Genomic DNA, 22,713 nt, shown 5'->3' on the forward strand with positions numbered 1-22,713 from the left:
AACTAGCAATTTTGCATGTATAAATCAAATGGCTGAGGTGAGAGAAGTTCTAAGAATGCAAATTTGTCATCTTTTAAAGAAAGAAGTAAATACTGTCCTGTCGCGCGCCCCGTCCTCGCTGGCAAGAACAGCACGCAACAACAGCAGGATTCTTCTGCAGAAAGCTTTAATCTTCAGCTCTTTTGTGATACAATCATCAGGGGAAGGACCCAAAGGAAAAGACTGGGCTAGCTATATAGCTCTCATGCTCCAAGCTGATTGCGCGCTGCCTGTGATGCTTCATTAGCATAGCTGCTACGATACGCCAATTGGCTAGTAGGTGAAGGTCTAATTAGCATGTGGTATGCGGCCAGGAAGTGGCGGGATTATCCAGAAGTAGTCTTTGTTTTACCTACAACCTTTTCTCAAGCTGGGCGCCATTTTTGGGTGCGGCAGGTATGGCTACCAACATCTCCCCCTTTTTTGTTTAGTTGAAACTCAGGGCGGAACTTGTCAGCTGAGGTGGAGATAGAGGCCTGATCTCCAGAAACATCTGATGTCTTATTTTCGGAGAGGGGTTTGTAGACATCCACCCCTATGCAATCAGGCATGTCTCTCCGAGGGGCCCGTGACCTCTTGCAGTGCAGTGCCTCGCACCCTCTAGCTGACGTTGGGACCGCCCGGTACAAAGGGCCTGGGCCTGTGCAATGACCCTCTTGCACCGAGTTATGAGAAGCTTTGGGTGAGCGAACAGGTACCTTAACCTGGTGCAATGCCACAAGGGCTCAGGGTGCAAGGGCTACCTTAACCTAAAGTTGCGCTTCTTTCTTGAGTATGTTGAGCCATACTTGGGGAGAGGCGCCCATTTCTACTGCCATCAAGGCTTGAGCAATTACCACCTTATCTTGCCATTGTTGGGCTTTGAGCTTGCACAACAACCAGAATAGGAGCATGAGACCTCCAAGCATGAATACACCCATCCCAGCAATGCCCGCCCACTCTTTAACATGGGAGAGAGCTCTGTGGAACCAGGAAGAGAGTCCTTCTGCCACGGAGATATCTATTCTGGTAGAGTTGATGTGGATTATCTCTCGCCGTAGCTCTTCTAATGCTCCTTCAAAATCTTGGGACCAGTTTCCTGAAAGATACCGAGATAGGCCTTGGGACAGATTAGCTGCTCACGTAAAGTTTTCATATTGAACGCTGGTAATGCAGAGAGCACGAAATTTTTGCTCACAACCTAATTGGGCCAATTGCCACAGCACATCGATCTGTTCTTCTACTAGATCTACTCGCTAATTGAGGACCATTATTCCTCCCTTCAGTTTGCCATCAAGAGTAGACTGACGGTCAAGGGCAGAAGACACTGATTCTGCAAGGTTATTAAGTTCAGTAGCTGTTTTAATAGAGGTGTCCAAAGCTATTGCGGCGGCAGTGGCGGCCACCGCAGCCACAGACACGATGGTTACTATGGCGGCAGTGATGCCAAAGTCGCGTCTTTCACGGAACAGGGTCATGGAGTTAGGAGCATCAACTGGGACAGGGACCCAGCGAGGAATTCGGGCTACTAAGGCATTGGTATACTTACGTGCATCCCAACATTGTGATAAAAAGCAGGTGGAATTGGAACACAGATCAAAACTATAATTGGACAGAATAAACAGGAACGGGGGATAGAGACAGACAGGGGTAGGCGGGACTGTCTTAGGGGCGGTGTTATTGATGATTTGATACAAGCGATACATGCGATATGGAAGGCGAAGGCTACTATCGAAACACTGCACTAGGCTAGCGTTGAGATTTTGAGTGCCGGCGCAGCTCGTACAATTGCATCCTGGAGTATTAGATGTCCTAGTCTGGTTGAAAAATTTGAATTGGAGTGAAACATATCCTGAACTTCTATTTCCTCCTAAAATAAAGCTAAGGGAGGAAATGTCAGAGCATGACCCATTAGTCCCACATAACATCCATTTATGGAATGGGTTAAGCGACACGTCTTGGGAAATAACAGATTCTCCTTGGGTTTTCCATAGGATCTCTCTAGACATATCTGGTGAGAGGGAGAAATGTTGATCTTCGTCTATCCATGTAGCTATATGGGATTGACAATCAGTCCAAGGCCATGTGTCTCCTTCATAATCTCCCCGGCACTGGGGTGCATACCTAGGCTGATAGGGTTTATGGCAATGCGGAGGCTTAGGTCTGTTAGAGCTAGAGGTTCCATAGCAGTGGGTTGTAGTAAGAGGGTGAGGCCGGGCAAAGGTACCATTAAGCCAAATAACTTCAAAAGTAGAATAGGGGGATATTTTAGGATCATACCAGCCGTATACTCTCTGCTTTAAGGAGATGCAGTTTGTACAATTCGAATTAATGGTGAAGCATAATGTCCCTTTGGTAACAAAGGTCCGGTTTTCTCCCAAAGGCTCTGTCACTGTGTCTAGGGCTAAATAGGGCAAGTTAATGCTAGAGTTGGTAGTGAAAAAGCGTGGAAAAACTGCTGCGTTATAGCGGACTGGTATAGGCTTAGGGAAGGCAGACAATATTCCCCATCTCAGTACTCCCTGAATCGGGGTTCCCAGCGATGAGAGCAGGATCAGTAGGCACAGAGAAGTCATCTCCTTTGTCCAGGACCTTCCTTGTCAGGCGCTCTGGGATCCAGAAGGGGTTTTCTTCACCCTGGGGGAAAATATATACAGCTCCCCTGGATCTTATTATAATTGGATCCGGGCCTTTCCATTGGTTAGATAATACATCCTTCCATTTTACCAGTTCTTGTGGGTCTTTTGGCCACTGATTATGGCGGTCCGCTGCTGTATGGCCTTGAACATCCAGGTTCAAAAAATTAAGAGTGAAGAGTGCTAGGGCTATAGCTGTTTTGGGTGTGGGGGGTATGTCCTCAATTCCCCCTTTTTGTTTAATTAGATAGGATTTGAGAGTGCGGTTTGCGCGCTCCACAATCCCTTGACCCTGTGGGTTGTAAGGAAGACCAGTGATATGTTTAATCCCCATGTGATGACAAAATTGAGCAAATTTGGCAGAAGTATAGGCGGGACCATTGTCAGTTTTGAGGATTTTGGGCAACCCCCATGCGCTCCAAGCCTCAAGACAGTGGTGAATGACATGGGAAACTTTCTCTCCAGACAATGGGGAGGCAAATATGACTCCCGAACAAGTATCTACAGATACATGTACATATTTCAGCTTCCCAAAGGAAGAAATATGTGTTACGTCCATTTGCCAAACCTGTAAAGGCTTAATACCTCTAGGATTGATCCCAACATGAGGTGTGGGAAGAAAACTACAGCAGTGTTGGCAGCTAAGAACAATGTTCCTAGCTTCTTCTCTGGTTATGCGAAACCTCTTGCGCAGTGTTTCAGCAGTGACATGGAATTGTGAGTGGAATTTTGAAGCTGTGGCGACAGGGTCTAGCAGAGGGAAAGCTATGCTTCTAGTTGCAAGATCTGCTAAGTGGTTGCCTTGGGCCATAGGCCCGGGAAGGCCTGAATGTGCTCTAATGTGAGTCATATATAAAGGAGAGCGTCTAAGGAATAATTGTGATTGTATTTGTTTGAACAGGGTAGCTACTGAACTGGATGCCTTGATCAGTCCTGCTACTTCTAGGGAATTAACGGCATTGACAACATAGCTAGAATCTGACACAATATTTAAAGGTCCATGAAAGGTTTGCAGTACTTCCAAAACTATGTAGCACTCTACTATTTGTGGAGTATTGGGTGTATACTTTTTTGTCACAATATTGCCGTTATGGACATAGGCACCTGTACCTGTCTTGGATCCATCTGTATAGACTGTGTCCCCGTGCGGCAACGGGGTGTGGCTAATGATTCGAGGGAATACTAAAGGATGAGCTTTAGCAAAATTAAGGAGAGGATGCTTAGGGAAATGATTATCAAATGTTCCTGAAAAGCTGTAAGCAAGTATTGCCCAATCGTCATTCATAGCGCATAATGTTTGTATTTGCTCTTTGTTGTAGGGTGTTATGATTGTATTTGGAGCTTTTCCAAAATGTGTGACTGAGGTTTTTATTCCCTTTAGAGCGAGATTGGCTATGGTAGCAGGGTAATATTCTATTGTTCTAGCCTGAGAGGCCTGGGGATGGATCCAGATCAGTGGTCCTTGCTGCCACAAGACTGCTGTTGGCAGTCCCGGAGTAGGAAGAATGCATAATTCAAAAGGTTCATTTAATTGTATCCTATTCAATTGTGCTGTCATTAAGGCCTGTTCTACCTTATGGATAGCCTGCACTGCCTCAGGTGTAAGGGAGTGCGGAGATGTTAGTTGTGAGCCTCCTTCTAGGATTTTAAACAGTGGTTTCAAGTCAGTGGTAGGTATCTTTAAAAATGGCCGCAACCAATTAATGTCTCCTAGGAGTTTCTGGAAATCATTCAAAGTTCGCAGCTGATCATGTCTTATCTCAAGCTTTTGGGGGCAAATTACATCTGTATAAATGGTGGCTCCTAGGAATTTGCTAACACTAGATTTTTGGACCTTCTCACTGGCTATATTCAGTCCCCAAGTCTCTAGGGATTTAGTGAGCTTTACATAGGCCTCTTCTACTTCTGCTGATTGTGGGGAGCAGAGAAGGATATCATCCATATAGTGAATGATTTTTAGTTTGGGGTAGTTTTCGCGGACTGGTGCTAGCGCTTGTTGAACATACAGTTGACATAAGGTGGGGCTATTTGCCATCCCTTGAGGGAGGACTTTCCACTGAAATCTGGCGTCTGGTTGCTCATGATTAATAGCTGGCAGGGTGAAAGCAAACCTTTCTCTATCTTTGGTGTTTAGGTGTATGGAGAAGAAACAATCTTTGATGTCTATTATGATTACTTTCCACTCTTTGGGTAGAGCAGAGAGAAGTGGCAGTCCTCGCTGGACAGGTCCAAATAGCCTCATTTGAGCATTTACTGCTCTCAAGTCATGAAGCAATCTCCATGCTCCTGACTTTTTTCTGATCATAAATATGGGCGTATTCCATGGAGATACAGAGGGCTCTAAATGTCCTAATTGGAGCTGTTCTTGTACTAAATGGTGAGCTGCTTCTAATTTCTCAGAGGATAGGGGCCACTGAGGAACCCATATGGCCTCTGTAAGCCAAGGTATGGGCATGGCGTCTTCAATGGCCCCTAGGAAAAACCCAGGCCATGACGGTCATTTTTTACTTTGGGAAGGATAGGCTCTGTACGTCCCTGTTGGTGCTTCCCTAGACCTTTACCAGGGATATATCCCATATCCATCATTATGCTTTGGGCACGGGAGGAGTATTCATTAATGAGTTTCAGTCCCAATACTTGCATCACATCTCTTCCCCATAAATTGACCGGTAGGGGGAGCACATAAGGGGTAACTGTACCTTCTTGCCCCTCAGGCGCCCGCCATTTTAATGGTCTGGCGCTAATGGTGGGGCTAGCTTCATACCCTAGGCCTTGTAGAGAGTGAGAAGACTGGATTACTGGCCACTTCGAAGGCCACCAGGTGGCGGAGATGATACTTTTATCTGCTCCAGTGTCTAAAATCCCTTCAAAACTCTTTCCCTCTACAGTAAGGGTCAATTTAGGTCTATCTGCCAGGTCTAGCGCTATAAAGGCTGAACTGTAATCAGAAGAACCAAAACCTTTTTCTCCTCTCTTATCTGTGGCAGCTGAATACTTGGCATGGAAACTAGGCAAAACTAAAAGTTGGGCAATGCGATCCCCAGGGGAGATAGGGTAAATTCCTCTGGGGGCTGAACACATGATTTTTACCTGTCCTTCATAGTCTTGATCAATAACCCCGGGGTGAACTACAAGGCCTCTCAAGGTAGCAGAAGAGCGCCCCAAGAGCAACCCTACTGTATCTGGTGGTAAGGGGCCTTTAAAGTCTGAGGGGATGGGTTGAACTCCCATCTGTGGAGTTAACACTATTCTGGTGGTGGCACGGTTGTCCAATCCTGCTGAACCTGGAGTAGCTCTCCTTGGGGGGCTGTGCTGCTCCTGAAGGACACTGGTGTGCTGGCTGCCCCATATATTTGCGGGCCCTGGCGGCGAGGGCCCCTCTGGGAGTTTTTTGGCGGCTCTAAAGATTTGCCATCTATGTCCTTGACAGATCAGCATTCTTTAGCCCAATGCCTGCCCTTCTTACATCTTGGGCACACTCCAGGGGTTTTCTGGGCCGTCTGTTCGAAGTTTGGGCCTCTACAGTCTCTCTTCATGTGACCTAGTTGTCCACATTGAAAACACTTAACATTCCCATTAAGGGTTTTTGCTTGTTTATAGCTTTGCAATATAGCGGCGGCTAGGCCTGCATTGGTGAGGGGCCCTCCTATCTCCCTGCAAGCTTTCAGCCAAGCAGTCAATCCTTTCTGTTTCCAGGAGGTAATTGCCTGTCTGCATTCTCTGGTGCACTGTTCAAACACAAGTTGTTGGACAAGGGGCATGGCCTGTTCTTGATCTCCAAACACTCGGCCTGCAGCTTCCATCATGCGAGTGACGAAGTCTGAGAATGGCTCGCTTGGTCCCTGAAGTATTTTTGTTAAATTACCTGACACTTGTCCTTTGTTAGTGAGGGCCTTCCATGCCTTAGTAGCACACGCATTTATCTGTGTGTATAACGGTACAGGAAAAGCGGTCTGGTTGGCTACCCACTGTCCCTGGCCTGTCAACATATCATAGGACCAATGACACGTGGGTTCCCCCGCAGCAGCGTTATCACACGCCTGGGTCATGCTTATATCATGCCTTAGTGCCTTCCACTCTATATACTGTCCCATGCTAGAAAGACAAGCTTTTGCTACATATTGCCAGTCTGAGGGTGTCATAGCTGATTCCGCCAGCCTTTCAATCTGCGCTAGGGTGTAATTAGCACTGACTCCATAGGTCCGAACAGCCTCTGCGAGGTCTTTAACCTCTTTATGGGTAAGGGGTTGATGGGCACGTACCCCTGCATTGTCCTCTATTACGGGGAACATCTGTCTAATTGCTCTTAAATCTTCTGGAGCACAAAAGGAATGCGCGCCGCTCGCATATGGCGGCGGGGCAGAGGGCGATGAGGAGCGCCCTGGTTTTACTTTCTCTTTAGACTGTCTCTCCGTCTTGCTGGTTCCCTTACTTCCGTCTTTCGCTTTTTTAGTCTCTTCTTCCTCCTCCGAGGATATTAACTCATCCTCTGATTCGTTATTGGAAAGTTGGAGCTCTCTCAACTCTTTCCAGTGGTATTTGCTATTTTCTCCGAGGCGGTCGTCACCTGCTTCTCGGGGCTCTTTCGCTTTTGCCCTAGACGGGCTCTCTCCCTCACTCTGGGGTTTCTTAACTTTCGTTTTAGCGGTCCTCTTTCGGCCGCGAGCTAGCTCTGTCTCCCGTTCCGTTTCTGACATGCTTTCTTGTATGTCTGACAAGGCTCTCTGACCTGCTTTTATCACCTCTTCACATTTTTCATCCTGCAGGCAGGCCCTAATTAATTTCCATAGTGGTCTAGTGCCTCCTCTCAAGTGTCCCTCTTCTTCCTCTCTATCAAGATCTTTCCCTAACTTGTCCCAGCTCGGGATGGAGAGGGACCCTGAACAGATAAACCAGGGGGCAACACAGTCTACTTCTTTTACAAATGATCCTAAAACTTTGGTGGAGACCTTCAAATTTCGCTCTTTGAGAACTGCCTGTAATGCTGAGACTAACGATGGTGCGTTTCCCATGGTGCCTCTTTATTTACAGAGAACCATCAGCCACCTCCCTTAAAAGCGCGTCTCTCGGAACTTACCTCTCCGGGCTATCTCTGCAGTTCTGAATCTTCTCCAGATGTCTGAAGGGTCCTCCCGGTGCCGGTGATGTTCTGGTTCCCGGGTTTCGGCACCACTTGTCGCGCGCCCCGTCCTCGCCAGCAAGAACAGCACGCAACAACAGCAGGATTCTTCTGCAGAAAGCTTTAATCTTCAGCTCTTTTGTGATACAATCATCAGGGGAAGGACCCAAAGGAAAAGACTGGGCTAGCTATATAGCTCTCATGCTCCAAGCTGATTGCGCGCTGCCTGTGATGCTTCATTAGCATAGCTGCTACGATACGCCAATTGGCTAGTAGGTGAAGGTCTAATTAGCATGTGGTATGCGGCCAGGAAGTGGCGGGATTATCCAGAAGTAGTCTTTGTTTTACCTACAACCTTTTCTCAAGCTGGGCGCCATTTTTGGGTGCGGCAGGTATGGCTACCAACACTGTCCAAATATAAAATCAAGGAATGTAAACACTAGTATGAGGGACAGGGTGATCATAAAACTGCAAGCAGAACCTCATAAAGAAGATATATCCTGCTGACCTGGGAAAGGTCACATGAAAATAGGGGCAGAGGAAAACTTACTCTTTACCTTTGACCCTCCTGTCAACAGGCTTTACTGTCTGAACATTGGCATTAACATGGCCCTAGTAACTTAAGCGTTCTGTTTCCTTTTCATTAACTTTGATGCCTAAGGTTAAGAATGAGACAAAAATTTTAATGGAAAGAAAATCACCGGTTTGGATTACTTAAGATAAATGGCTGGAAGCAAAACCGGGGTGGCCTTTCAATATTCACAGCACAAGGCATTGTTTTTAAGGAAGACATGCCCCAGATCCTCATCACTGTAGAACACTGTGGCAGACATCTCAGTAAAGTGAAAATGGAAGATTAAACATTCGGAGAGAAGGTAAGACAAGTGAAGAACTCCTTGATTAGGTAAGTGATGTTTTAGACAGAATAATACTTATTTTTAAATTCAGATCAAATTTCCTAAGAAAATATTAACTGCAGGATATGCGAGCTTCTAATTGAGGCAATTTCCCAAACAGATTTCATCATAAAAACCAGAAGGTTTAGTAAGCTTGCTTTGGAGACACTTGGCTCTGCTATTAGAACAAGAGTGCAAATGCTGCATGAGGCAAGACCCAAAAGAACTGGTTACACACACTCAGCTGAAAACACCTGTAGCTATTGCCCCTTCACATAACAATTTTTGTTGAGTATGTTCTGTGTTCCTAGCATCACAACAGGTGACAGACACTACAGTAAAGACACCACAGAGCCAGCTGAGCAGAAGCACAAGGTACTCAGAGCCTAGATGAAGGCAAAGAAACGAACAAAAACACTCCAAGATAATAAATGTCCTAAGAGTAATAAGGTTTTCTGGGCATGGGGGAGAGAGAAATAATGAGAGTCCTGGTCAATTAGAGGAAGATCAACAACAAGGCCTGCTCAGATTGGGTTTTGAGACAGAAACAGTACCGACTTATGCAGGAGGTGAAAAGACAGAATTTGGCAACCAACTGGGTAATGACGTGAGGCAAATGGGGTGGGGCTACTTGCAGGGCTTAACTCTGTAGATGTAGCCATTAACCCTATATTAATAATGTCTACATTTTAAAGAGAGAGCAAAATCTCCTGTGAACAACAATGAAATTTGGAACTTTAGCTTCCCTTTTTGTCTCTGAACAGCTATTAGCACATAACTGCTGCAGCAGTTGGGCTTCAACATACGTCAAAATTTCTGTCCATTACTACATTCTTTTCCTTTCTGCCTAAATATATGCTTAATTTTCATGAAGGAGAGTTTGGGAACAGCAAAGCCTGTGTTTCTCAAGTGTGATCACTGAGGAGCCCCAGGAGGTAGCAGGAAATGTGAATGGACTGTCTACAGCAGGTGTTAGCAATGGAAGGGCCTGTGAGCAAGTGTGCTGTTGTCATTTTTAAAGGGTTAGAAACCAAAACAAAACAACCAAACAGAATATGCAGGAGAGAACTATGTGGCACACAAAGTCTAAAGTATTCATCAAATGGCCCAACTCAGGATATAGGGGACTGGAGTATATACTTTGAAGTAGCCCTTCTAATGTAAAATTTCTTAAATCTTAAATTTCTTAAATTGAATATGGCATTTTAATCTTAAACATTCAGGGAAATCAGTCAAGGCATCCTGCCCCACAATATATCAGTGTTTGTCTTGCTACTAAAACTTGTTATGTTCCACAGTGTATTCAAAATCCTCAAGTCAAATTAACGCTCTGGGCAGAGAGCTATCTTTATTCTGTGACTTTGGGAAGTCCTAGGCCCTGAGGAAAACAATTATGGTTTTGCCAGCAACACAGATAATAATCATCTTAACTTTTCCTAGTTTCCATTTCACCAATTGACTATTTCTTGACCTTGAACTCATCCGGTGCCACCAACATAACCCATCATAGCCTGACAACAGAATGCCCCAAAGTATTTTTGTTTTTGACAAAGGACTAAAACAAATAGTGAAATAGCCTAATATGAAAATGTACTTTCTAAAATAACATTCAATTTACAAACTCTTTGGAATAGCTTGCCAGTTGCAAACTAATATGGCTAGTAACAAAAAAAATAGCCCATAGCAGAGAAATGATTACATTAACGATAATAATCCTTTAAAGGAATGACATGTATCTAAAAATAAGTTACCTGTATTTGGAAACTATTTTTGTTAGACAACAAAGGAGGACACAAAATGGTATATACAGTATGATCCAAAAAAAAAGATGTATAGGCGGACTCAATAATATGGGTGATTGTAGTAAACAATCACTGTTTTTCATGTGAAACCTTCATAAGAGAGTATATCAGTAATATCTTAATATTTAAAAAAACACATAGACCAAATGTTTGCTGTCTTTCTTGAAAGATAAAACTGATTACTCCCACTCTACTTTCTCATTCTCATTTTTCTAATATTCACTGCTTTCATATTCATTTTAGTGCTGGGAAAAAGAAATAATGACAAAAAGACCACTGAGTAACCAGTTCAGTTTGAAAACTTTAAATAACTCTTTCTAACAACTTCCTGTGAGACCGTTGTCTAAACAGCATTTCATATATTTATGTGTGGGTATGTGTGTGTGTGACACACATACATATGAATAACTCTTTCTTTTGTATAATCTAAGTATGAATCAGGGATTTGAAATCTTCTAATTAAGAGAGTTGGTTCCTCATGCTTCAAAAGACAACCCCAAATACTCTAAATATATCCCTCACTATGATCTTCCCAAAAGTCTTACATAAACCCTTCACATGGGAACAACACAGCTTCATAAAACGTAGGAGATTTTGTGGTGCACTTCTGAGTCTCCACCAGTGGTTAGAAGATGCTAATACATCTTGTCTCCATTCATGGAAAAGAAAAGAAAAGATGCCACAATGAACCATTGCTGGCTAATGAGCCTTTCTGCACCTCCTCAAGACCAGCTGCAACCATCTCCAGTCTACTTCAGGATCCAATTAACAAAGTAAAAAGGGGAAATGCTGTCACAGTTGGCCCCAAATCATTACTTACATAAGGAAACTTTTATATAAACTTATTTGGTTACCAATATAACTAATGTTTAGGTACAAAATTAATACTCCACAAGTATCATCTAAAATTACAAAAATTCAAAAGTTTTAAAAGATAAATAATCTTTTAACTTGCTTCATGGAAAATGGATAAAAGGTTATTCTTCTATAAAAACAGTCTTCTTTCTCTCAACTGAGCCATCCTCTCTTTATGATCGTACAACACTTACATGAAAAAATTCTGGAAATGTGTTTTACAATGTGAATAACTTAACATTACTGAAATGTACAATTAAAAGCAGTTAAGATAGTAAATTCTGTAATATGTTTTAACCACAAGAAAAATTTTCAATGAAAAACAAAATTAAAAAAATATTTAATGAAACACACATCATTTTTTCCCTGTAAAGATAAGACAAGAAATGAAAGGGGAGCAAATATTCTCCTTTTCTGAAGTAGATGTGTGTGTTTTCATTTCTGGTGCATTCCACACATGCGAGTTCCACAGAGAAACAACAAAGTTTAAAAACCTTGAACATGAGGACCTGAGTTTCCTAAAGTCCAAATCAGACACTAAAGCTTCTCAGAAAAGACTAAGTGTTGGCACCCCATTTCAAGAGAGAAATCTAGCTCACGGTGGGACACCAGAGGGAAATACCCAGAACAACCAGTCTGTGCCAATCCGGTTCTTAACTACAAACAACAGAAATGAACACTGGCAACTTAAAAGGGATAGGAAACCATGGCGGTACAGTAGGAGCTCACAGAATTCACACTAAAGGCAGAGGACCAGTTTACTTAGAATGAATTTCCATGACTGTACCCAAGAACACACCTGACCTTACCCCAGGATCAGCCCATCACCCCTGTGCACTTACTACCACCTCCAACTGGTCCTCTGTTTCTGTACTGTTCCCTCAGTGTTCAGATTCTGGGGTGGGAAGAACTGACTGGGCATGCCAGGGAGCTTCTTTTCAGTGGAGAATTCCTCCCAATAGGCAGCATATTCAAATGCTGAGGACAGAGAGAAGGCAATTTTCCACACTGGATACCAAGGAGCTTAGCAGCCATTTATGTCTGCAGGCCTAACTCATTTGTTTAAAATACATAAGTTTCCAAACAGTTCCAGGAAACAGAGTCTTCATGCTCACTGGATCCTGTAACTTGCGATGCGGTAGGTTTAAATACATTATCACCAGATAAGACTAGTCATAGAGCATCATGGGTTAAGCAAGCTGTACAAAAGAAGGTGGAATGAATGAGGCCATGGGTAGCTGCCCTCTAAGCCTTTTGCTTTTGTCTCAAACCTGCTTGACCTTGATCAGAGCAGACACTGTCTTCCAAACTCATGCCACAACAGAGTAAGGACAGAGTGTACACCCCAGCATTATGGGTCTAACATTACCCAAGCCGAAAATATGCCATTTATTTGGCACAGTTTGGTCAATATGAAACCCTCTAACCAGCTTCCAGTCTATCTGTACAAACTCCCACAGATACTGTAGGGCAAAGATGCACAGAGATTTAGAGTGTCACAAAGAGGTGAAAGTAAGGACAGAGAACTTTCATAACATTACATTCTCTTATTCATTCAAAACATTTCTCTACTCAAAAGGCTTTGAAATTCCTCTGTTCAAAGGGCTTCTACTTTTATGATGATAGAGCAAAGATGTCTCTACCACGTTTATTTTCTTGAATAGTCAACAGAACAAGCCTTTTAAAAAAATTGAACTCCATTTTTTTAAATTAAAACTAGGGGACATCTAGATCCCTGCACCACAACATATGCAAAATGTATGTTGAAATGGTGAGGGATGTGAGACACAGAGGATGGCCAAACCTCCGTATCTGAGGAGGCAGCATCAACATAAACAGGCTGCAGGGACCACCTGTAAAGGTGGCGTGTGGCAAAAGCAGAAACAGGGAGACCATTTAAAAGCCTGTACAAGGTGTAGTTAGACTCCAAGGATAGTCCACTGTCCCCTTTGTTGTAGAGCAACAAAATTGTAACACCAGCAGTGAAGAAAATAGGGGTGAAAACAAGATTAGAAAGTAAACATGTGCATGTCAGAGCATGAGATCCTCCAGGCCTACAGGAACTCTCTCCACACAGGTCAAGAGCTCCAGTATCTGGGCTGATACTCCCAAAACAAGAGACCGAGGGGCCGTCCTCTGGGAAAATTAACCATCTACTGAAAAGACTTACAGATAAACTATCAGTATCTGCAATGAGAACGCCACCTGGGGACCCAGTCACCCTACAAAGTCCGGCAGAAAACAAGCCCGCAGACATAGAGGCGCACGTGTCACAAATGGGCACACTCCATTTCTTGATAGATCACCAGTGCTTCACCTCTTACATAAGCGAAAGAGAAGGATCACCAAACATCTGAGTAAGACCAAGATAATTAGGACAAAAGACCAAAATAACGTGAAAAAAAGTATAATAGTAGAAACAGACAATACTGGTAAAAGAAGAAAACTTCAAAGAAATCATACTTAATATCTCCGTTGAGCTAAGATACTGCATTCATCTCATAAGAGCCTACTATTAAATGAAAAAAAATCAGGAAGAATGGAAAAGAAACAAAAAATTCAAGGTAAGGATATAAAGCTTAGTTAAAGAAATCTCATGGAAAGGAGAACAAAAAGTTAGAGAAGTGGACAATACAGAGAAAAAGGTAAGAACACTGGAAAATCAATGTTAAAAAGTTTTATACAAAAATTAATATGCAGTCAAAAAAAAGGGAAACAGGAGAAAATCTTCAAAGGAAATACTGTAAGAACATATTCAATAACTCAACCACATAATCTTAGGTTATAAAGACCCACTGAGCACTCAACTCAATGAAGGAAAAATAGTTTACATTGTGGCTAATTCACCAACAATTTCTAGGATAAACATGAGTAAGAGACCTAAAATACAAGCACAGAAGAAAATGACAAAAACATGCAAAAGATCAAGGAAAATGACCTCAGACTTGTCCACTGCAGCACTGAAGAGCAGATGATAATAAAGCTGGGTGGCCAGAAAGATTTCCCACCTAGGATTCTGAACCCAGCAGAACTACCAGGCAGCATGAGACCACTTTCATGCCTGCAAAGTCTGAGGAAGATGTCGAAAAGGGCTGGAATTTGTTTGAAGCCTCCTAGCTGTATTTGATAGCCTCACTCTATCACATTACCCTAACCCTAACACTAACCCATTCCTGTACCCTACCCATAGTTCTAACCCCTTCTCTTCCTATTGTCTTATTTCAAACAAAACCCTTACGACAAACCCTACTCTTCACTGTGTTCCAATCCTACATTTATTAAATATTAGGCAGTATTATTTTAATCCTAAATATCTAAATTATTAAATCCCAAAGCTCTGAACCCTTAAATTCCAAATGTAAGCTTCTAAATTAACTAAGCGTAGTTACAAGGAAAAAGAACATTACACAAACATGTTTTCCTTGTATACATTAGCAATGAATAATCACAAAAGGAATTTTTTAATTCTCTACTAAATAATGTCAACATTAATAATAAACATGGGAACAGACTTAATTTAAGTGCAAGTATTATGCATTTAAAATTATAAAACATTGATAATAGGAAAAATAAAGAAAAGCTAAATAAATGTAAGGTCCTGCTGTGGTGATGGCAGACTTAATATCTCTAAGATGGCAATGGCACAAATGCACCCTACAGACTCAATGTGGTTCCTATGAAAATTCCCAAAGCTTTTTGCTAAGAATTGCTCCAGCTGATCTTGTCACATATTAAATTGCAAGGGACCACAATGAGCCCTTGAGCAGAATCTTGATAAAGAAAATCAAAGCTGGAGGCACAGTCTTCCCAAAATCAAATCCTAGTACAAAGTGAGCAGTAAATGAAACACTGTGACACTGTCATAATGATACACAGTTGACCCTTGCACAGTAGGCATGTGAACTCCACAGGTCCACTTAAACTGACTTTTCCCCACAAATATATTGGGAAAATGTTAAGTCAACAATTTGAAACATTTCCGTTTCTCTAGCTTACTTTACTATAAGAATATAGCACATAATAGGTATAATATACAAAATATTGTTAATCGATTGTTTATATTATTGGTAAGGCTTCCAGTCAAAACAGGCAATCAGTTTTAGGATAACAAAGTTTTGGCAGAGTCAGATGTTTTATGTAGATTGTGATTCTGTGGGGGTGTCAGCACCACTAACCCCCATGTTGTTCAAGGGTCGACTGTATATACAGATCAACGTACCTGAATGGAAAGCCCAGAAATGGCCCTAACCACCAATGTCCAGTTGATTTCTGACAAGGGTGGACAACATTAACTCATCGAGAAAGTGTCTTTCCAGTAAATGGTGCTTGGCAAACAGCTGTCCACATGCAGAAGAATGAAAATGAATCCTAACTCATATCACATACAAAAATTAACTCAAAATACATAACGGCTTACATGTAATAGGTAAAACATGGGGATAAATGTTTATGACCTTGGATTTAGCTATGGTTTCTCAGATCTGAAACCAAAGTACAAGCAACAAGAGAAAGAATAAATTAATTTCCTCCAAATTAAAATCTTTTCTGCATCAAAAGATTCCAACCAAGAAGTGAAAAATGTCGTGGAATAGAAGAAAATATCTGCACACTGTACATCTGACAAGAGCCTGTTATCCAGAATACACCATGAACTTGTACAGTGCAACAAGACAACATCCCAACTTTTTAAATGGATGAGAGACTCCAAGACATACAAATGCTCCAACAAGCACATGGAAAGGTGTCACATAGAATTCCCTGCACACACATGGGAATGGCTATAATCAGGAAAACTGAAAATCACACATTACCAAGGATGCAGAAGAACTGGAGCCCCTAACCTTTGCTTGTGGAAATGTAAAACGTGCAGCCTGTGTACAACACCTTGGTGTTTCCTCATAAAGATAAAATGCAATTACCTAATTGTGGTTCTACACCCACTCCTAGATAATACTGCAAAGAAATGACTATGATGTTCAAACAGAAACTGGCCCACGAGTTCTTGGCAGCTTTGATCAGCGCAGCAAAAAGTCAGAAACAACTCAAATGCCCATCAAGGGGTGAATGGATGGATAAAAACGGGTTGATCTATAAACTGCATTTTTCTGCCATATACAGAAAGGAAAATGGTCCACAGCCTCCTGGAAAACAGTGTGGGGGGGGAAGGTGTCCCCAGAAACTTGAACATACAGTTAATATATGAGCAGCAATTCCATTTCAGGGCATCTGCCCAAACCACAGGGCATCTGCCAAAAGCAGGGACTTAGAAATTTGGACACATATGTTCACAACTGCATGACTCACAATGGTTAAAAGGTGGAGAAGACCCACGTGTCCACAGACAAATGGATGAACAAAGTGTGGTCTCCACACAATGGAGTGAACAAGGGCATCCTGGCACCTGCTGCATGGATGGACCCTAAAGCCAATTTTCTCAGTGAAATGCACCAGTCACAGAAGGATGAATACTATGTGATCCCACTTACGTGAGATCTGGCAGAGCCCATCTGAACTAAAGTCCCTGGAACAGTTCCAGAAAAAGGAAATGTGATCAGAATAGAAAGACATTTGCACACAGCTGGGGTAGGTGGAAACAGCTGTGCTGGGTCTGTGCGCTGGATTATCATGTGGAGACACTAATACTTCCCTCATTTAGGGTCAGGTGGTGGCTCCCTATAAACTTGTCCCTATTTAGGGTAGAGACCAAGAGAATTTTGTGTGAAGTGGCAGGTGTGGTAAAGTGGGACCATGGGGCATTTAGTGTAAAGAGTCTTTGTACAGACATTGCAAGTTTTCTGTGTGCTTGAAATTGCTGGAATGTAAATTACTTTGCAGAACAACCATGCCAGACCTGCACCAGAAAAGCAAAGCAGACATCACACCCAGTCACAGAGGCCAAGACCTCCCCATTCAGTTCACCTGAAGTTTTCCACTACTTAGCCTGCGGGAGTCACTACAAGGCACGTGGTAAAATTCCCTTGCAGACACTGGGCTTGGGTGTTGGGACGACCTGGAGTGGAACACTGGGATTTTTAAATTCGAATTTCCACACTGCTCCACCAAAAACCTGTTACAGCTAAAAATAAAATCAATAATCTTTCAGGATACAAAATCAACATACAGTTGTTGTTTGTTTCTGTTCACCAATAACCAACCATCAGGAAGAGACATTAAGAAAACAATGCCCTTTACAACTGCATCATAAAGAATGAAGTACCTAAGGACAAGCCTAACCAATGAGGCGGGAGGCTTGAAGCTTGAGACCTGAACACTGTGGACACTGCAGACTAGGATGGGGCGTGGGGGGGGGTTGGTTATTACAAGTCCTCTCCACGAATAGGAAACTTCAGACTCCGTGGGACACCCCATTGAAATTCCACCACACTTCACAAAGAATCAAACACCCTACAGGCTGGATAGAACCACACAGGACCCCATCCTCACAGCCATCATGAGGAAGCAGAGCCTGGGCATCGTGCCCTGACCTCCCACTACACTGGATCTGTAGCAACGGAGACCCCATGTGGCGACAAAGCAGAAGCGGGAGTCGAAACAGAACACCAGGAGCCCTTCATCCCCCAACCTGCTCGACATTAAGAACCGGCTCACGAGGCCCCGATCGCAGGCCGTGGGTGTGGGCTGCCCTCAGGGAGCCAGGCTGGGTCAGCGCCATGCTGTGCCCAGGGGGGCCTCCCAGTTGTACCCCCAACACGGGGACCCTTCCCGGCAAACCACCCTGTTTGCTGGGTGCTCAGCAAAGGCTGAAGCACAGGTAAGCGAGCCGCTTAAGCAGCCAAGTACCCTCCGCCCCCATTCCCATTTCAGAGCCTTGTTAGGAAGGATGCCTGCAGCCCGGAGGGTGTTCCACAGCTGTGGACAATCCACCCACTGCACGGGGTCCGAGGCACGCAGCGTGGAGACACAGGCTCCCTGGGAAGCGCTGGACAACACATACCCGCCCCAGCCCTGTCTCAGCCCGGGCCCGAACTCTCCCTGAGTGCCGCCCGCCACACCCTGAACTCAGCCGCACCCGTCTTGGCTCAGACTCCTCAAAGACTCCATTTGCCATCACAGGCCTTCCTCTCCAGGCCCCTGAAGAAGAGCACTCAGCAGGAGATGCACGGAAAGCTTCTCCTTACCTTTCCCTACCGCAGCTCCTCAGGAAACCAAGCTGTCCCTGCGGACGCGGCCAGCGGTGTCACGGAGCTGCATGGGAGCCGGAGCAATTCCAGCACTGGTCAGAGCCAGGAGAAAAGGCCTGCGTCCTGACCGCGCATGAGCCCTGCTTGTCCACAAAGAGGGCAGAGGCGCCGCTTGTGGGTCACGGTGAGCATTGCAGGATGCGCGCTTACAGTTCAGGAAAGGTGGTGCCCCCTTGTGGCTAAACTGATGAACCACAAATCTTTGGAAATTCAAGCCGCAATGGGCACAAATTTCCTGTGTCTTCTCCACTTTGATTGAGAGTGACATGAGTGAAATGAAGTAGGCAAAGGCTTTACAACTTACACCAAGATTAACTCGAAATTCCCCATAGGTATGTTCCTTAGAAAAATAAAAATAGAAATACCATTTGACCCGGTAATTCCACTCTTAGGAATTTACCCAAAGAATATAGTTTCTCAGATTCCAAAAGGCATATGCATCCCTATATTTGATGCAGCACTTTTTACAAGAGCCAAGATATGGAAGCAACCTAAGTGTCCATCAGGAGATGAATGTATAAAGAAGGTGTGGTACATAAACACAATGGAATACTACTTAACCATAAGAATAAACATATCCTACCATATGCAAGAACATAGATGGAGCTGGAAGATATTATGCTCAGTGAAATAAGCCAGGTGGAGAAAGACAAATGCCAAATGATTTCCCGCAATTGTGGAGTATAACAGCAAAGTAAAAATGAAGAACCAAAACAGAAGCGGACTCACAGACTCCAAGAAGGGACTAGCAGTTACCAAAGGGGAGGGGTGTGGGAGGGCAGGTGAGAATGGAGGGAGAAGGGGATTGAGTGGTATTATGATAGGCACACATGGTGTGGGGGACCACAGGGAAGACAGTGTAGAACAGAGAAGACAAGTAGTGACTCTGCAGCATCTTACTACACTGATGGACAGTGACTGCAATGAGGCATGGAGGGGACTCGATAATATGGGTGGATGTAGTGACCGCAGTGTTCTTTCATGTGAAATCTTCATAATACTGTATGTCAATAATACTTTAATTTTAAAAAATTTTTAGTGGTACACTGATAAAAAAATTCTTCACAGGCAAATTTTAGATGCAAAATTATAAAATTTGTAGGTAAAGCAAGAAAATCTACACAACCTTGCTGAACCCAACACCAAAGGCCTATCCGCAAAAGAAAAATAATCACATGTGCTTTATAGAGTTATAATTTCTACTCTAAAAGACCTTGCTCAGAGAACCCAAACACAAGACACAAACTAAAAGAAAATATTTGCAAAATACATTTCTGATAAAGGATTTGTACTCAAGATATAGAAAAATCCATAAAACAAAAATTAGCCATTAAAAATATTTTACAATTAAGAAAAGGTCTCACCTTGACATTCAAGAATTACATCGCCAGTATTTTTACAACTGCTTTGAAAAACTATGCCCCAACAAAAGCCACCATGCAGTTTTACATAATAGCTCTGTTCATAAAGGCTAAAAACTTAAAAGAAATCAGGATGTCTTTCAGCAGATGAATGCTTTGGAAAATTGGGGTACATCCATTACATTTCACTACAGTTTGTACAGTGAAATGTATGGTGATTTGCCCAGTGAAGCTGGTGCCTTGATCACTGGAAGTCACAGGTGTACCCCACATGAGAAATGGTTTCTAACAGCTTCTTTGTGATTATGAAGGCATCGGCTTTGGGCCAGCAGAAGGCTTCATTCTTCCCTGTGGTGTTGGAAGCCATCGCCCTCCCAGTACATGACATGGATGTGTTTGCCAACCTGGAAGCTCTCCAAAATCCATATTTTGAGACACTTGTATGATGTATTAGTAACTGAATTTTTATCCCCTCCCCTTTCTCTGGAGAATGGAGGGGTGAGGCTGAAAATCCCAAGTTTCTAATCATGGCATGGGCTTTCTGCCTGTCAGACACCCGAGCAGAACCCACCCAGAACCACCTACTTAGTATAAAAGACTCTCTTACCCAGGAAATTCCCAGGGATTTAGGAGCCCAGGATCACGAATGAGGCAAAGACCAGAATATGTTTTCTGTTGTATTTCTGTGTTCACGGTGGCACATCCCACAAAGAGGGTCAGGAAGTTCTGCTTCTGCTATCCTAGGATAAGGAGAATTTACAACAAAAACTGTTTACTTATTTAAAATGTTATAATGTTTTACCTCAAGGTGTATGGATTCAATTCCAACTAAAACGCTGATATTGCTGTAGTGACAAGTATTAGCTTCCACAGCAATTTGAGGGTCTGACCGAGGCAGTTTCTATGACTGTCCAATCGCAGGTCTGGGTGGAGAGTGTAGGCCCCTCCCCTGGGGTGGTGGAAGGAGCCCTGGTCTCAGAGAAAATGCCTATCTTACACCAGAACTGGGACTTTGGTCTAAAGTTGCCATAGAAACACAAGTTAAATTTGAATTTCAGAGAAGAAATAATTTTTTGGACATACTTATATTAACATAATTCTTGCTATCATCTGAACTATATCCTTTGTTTTTACCCCTTGACTGAAAGCCCTATCTTAGGCCAGTCTTCTAAATGCTTGGAGCTTCAATTTCCTCATCTGAATGATAGAATGATGCCCACTGTAGAGTGCTGTGCTTAGTATCAACTGGGACCACTGCAAGGGGTGGGGGAGTTGTTCTTGACCCTCTTAGGGTTGCTGGGCCTGAAAATGAAACTGACAAAGATTAACCAGAGAAAAGCACGCCCATTTATTAATAGGTTTTATGTGATATGGGAGACTTCACAAGGAAGTGAAGACCCAGAGAAGCAGTTGGCCCTGAGCATTTTTCTGCTGGGTTTGATAAGGAGTGGACAGTTGTGGAGAAGTATGACAGGTTAAGGAGTATGAGATAGTGTCATAAATAGGGGGAACTTATCAAGGCCTGTTCATTAAGATTCCTCTTTCTGTCCCTTTGTCTTCAAAGAAAAGGATTTTCATTTCCTCTTGGTATAGGGAGGGTACCTCTCACATAAGACATAAGACAATTAGAAACACTTGATTTTTTTCTAGCTTACCTTACAGTTAGAATACAGCACAAAACATGTGTAATGTACAAAGTATGTGTTAACTGTTTATATTATTGGTAAGTCTTCCAGTCAAAATAAGCAATGAGATTAGGATAATACTTAAGTTTGGGGGGAGTGAGATGTTTTATGTGTATTCTGACACTGTGGGATGTCAGCTACACAACACCCCCCCCCCATATTGTTCAAGGGAAACTGTATGCAGAGATCAACAGAACTGAGTGGAAAGCCCAGAAGTGACCCCAACCATATACAGTCACTTGTTTTCTGACAAGGGTGGACAACATTAAATTAGGGAAAGAATTGTCTTCCTTACAAACGGGGCTGGGCAAATAGCTTTCCATGTGCAGATGAATGAAACTGAAACCTTAACACATATCACATACAAAAATTAACTCAGAAGAGACAAAGGGCTTACATAATAGGTTAAAAAAAACAGACTCTAGAAGAAAACATTAGGATAAATGTTCATGACCTTGGATTTAGCCATGATTTCTCAGATGTGACACCAAAGGACAAACTACAGAAGAGAGCATAAAATTAAAAACTTTTCTGCGTCAAAAGTCACCAACCAGAAAGTGAAAAACTGTCACAGAATGAAAGGAAATATCTCCACGTTGTACATCTGAAAAGAGCCTGTAACCCAGGAAACACCACAAACTAGTACAAGGCAACAAGACAAGACAAATGTTTAAAGTGGGTTAAGATTCCAAGTAAGACATACAAATGTTCAACAAGCACATGAAGAGGTCTCACACAGCATTAGTTGCTATGGAAATGCAAATTAGACCACAGTGACCCCCACCCAATGCAAGCCCATGGCATTGGCCATACTCAGGAAAATTCAAAATCACATGTTACCAAGGATGCATAGGAATTAGAGCCCCTAACCTTGGCTTGTGGAAATATAAAACATGCAGCTTTTATACAACAGCTTGGCAATTCCTCATAATATATAATACAGTTACCTAATTGTGGGTAAAGAACCACTCCTAGATAAATACCACAAAGAAATGAAAATGCTGTTCAAACAGAAACTGGCCGATGAGTTCTTCGCAGAACTGCTCACACAGTAAAAAGGTAGAAACAACTCAAATGTCAATCAAGGCATGAACAGATGAACAAAACAGGGTTGATACATAAACTACATTATTCTGCCA

General features: G+C 43.0%; 2 protein-coding genes across 4 annotated transcripts in view; both read right to left on the bottom strand.

Moving 5' to 3' along the window:
• Positions 1-22,713, bottom strand: part of LOC130683447 (bromodomain adjacent to zinc finger domain protein 2B-like) — a 307,961-nt gene that overhangs the window by 108,321 nt on the left and 176,927 nt on the right. The window lies entirely within an intron of this gene.
• Positions 129-18,600, bottom strand: LOC130683419 (uncharacterized). Of its 3 annotated transcripts, none has more exons than XM_057500816.1 (3): positions 18,466-18,600; positions 7,732-7,884; positions 129-2,655 (listed from the first exon to the last, which is right to left on the bottom strand). In XM_057500816.1, the coding sequence occupies exon 3, from the start codon at positions 2,592-2,594 to the stop codon at positions 1,275-1,277; it is 1,320 nt and encodes a 439-aa protein (XP_057356799.1). In that variant the 5' UTR covers positions 2,595-2,655; positions 7,732-7,884; positions 18,466-18,600; the 3' UTR covers positions 129-1,274. The 3 variants fall into 3 exon arrangements, with proteins under 3 accessions (XP_057356799.1, XP_057356746.1, XP_057356769.1); XM_057500763.1 differs by having other exon boundaries at positions 7,732-7,909; positions 18,466-18,594; XM_057500786.1 differs by lacking the exon at positions 18,466-18,600 and having other exon boundaries at positions 7,732-8,350.

This window comes from Manis pentadactyla, chromosome 1, assembly GCF_030020395.1.
Source record: "Manis pentadactyla isolate mManPen7 chromosome 1, mManPen7.hap1, whole genome shotgun sequence".
In the NCBI taxonomy this organism is placed as follows: Eukaryota; Metazoa; Chordata; class Mammalia; order Pholidota; family Manidae; genus Manis; species Manis pentadactyla.

What these genes read in the sequence shown, in the direction of transcription:
- LOC130683419 (XM_057500816.1), bottom strand. Translation starts at nt 2,594, where the DNA reads ATGACTTCTCTGTGCCTACTGATCCTGCTCTCATCGCTGGGAACCCCG.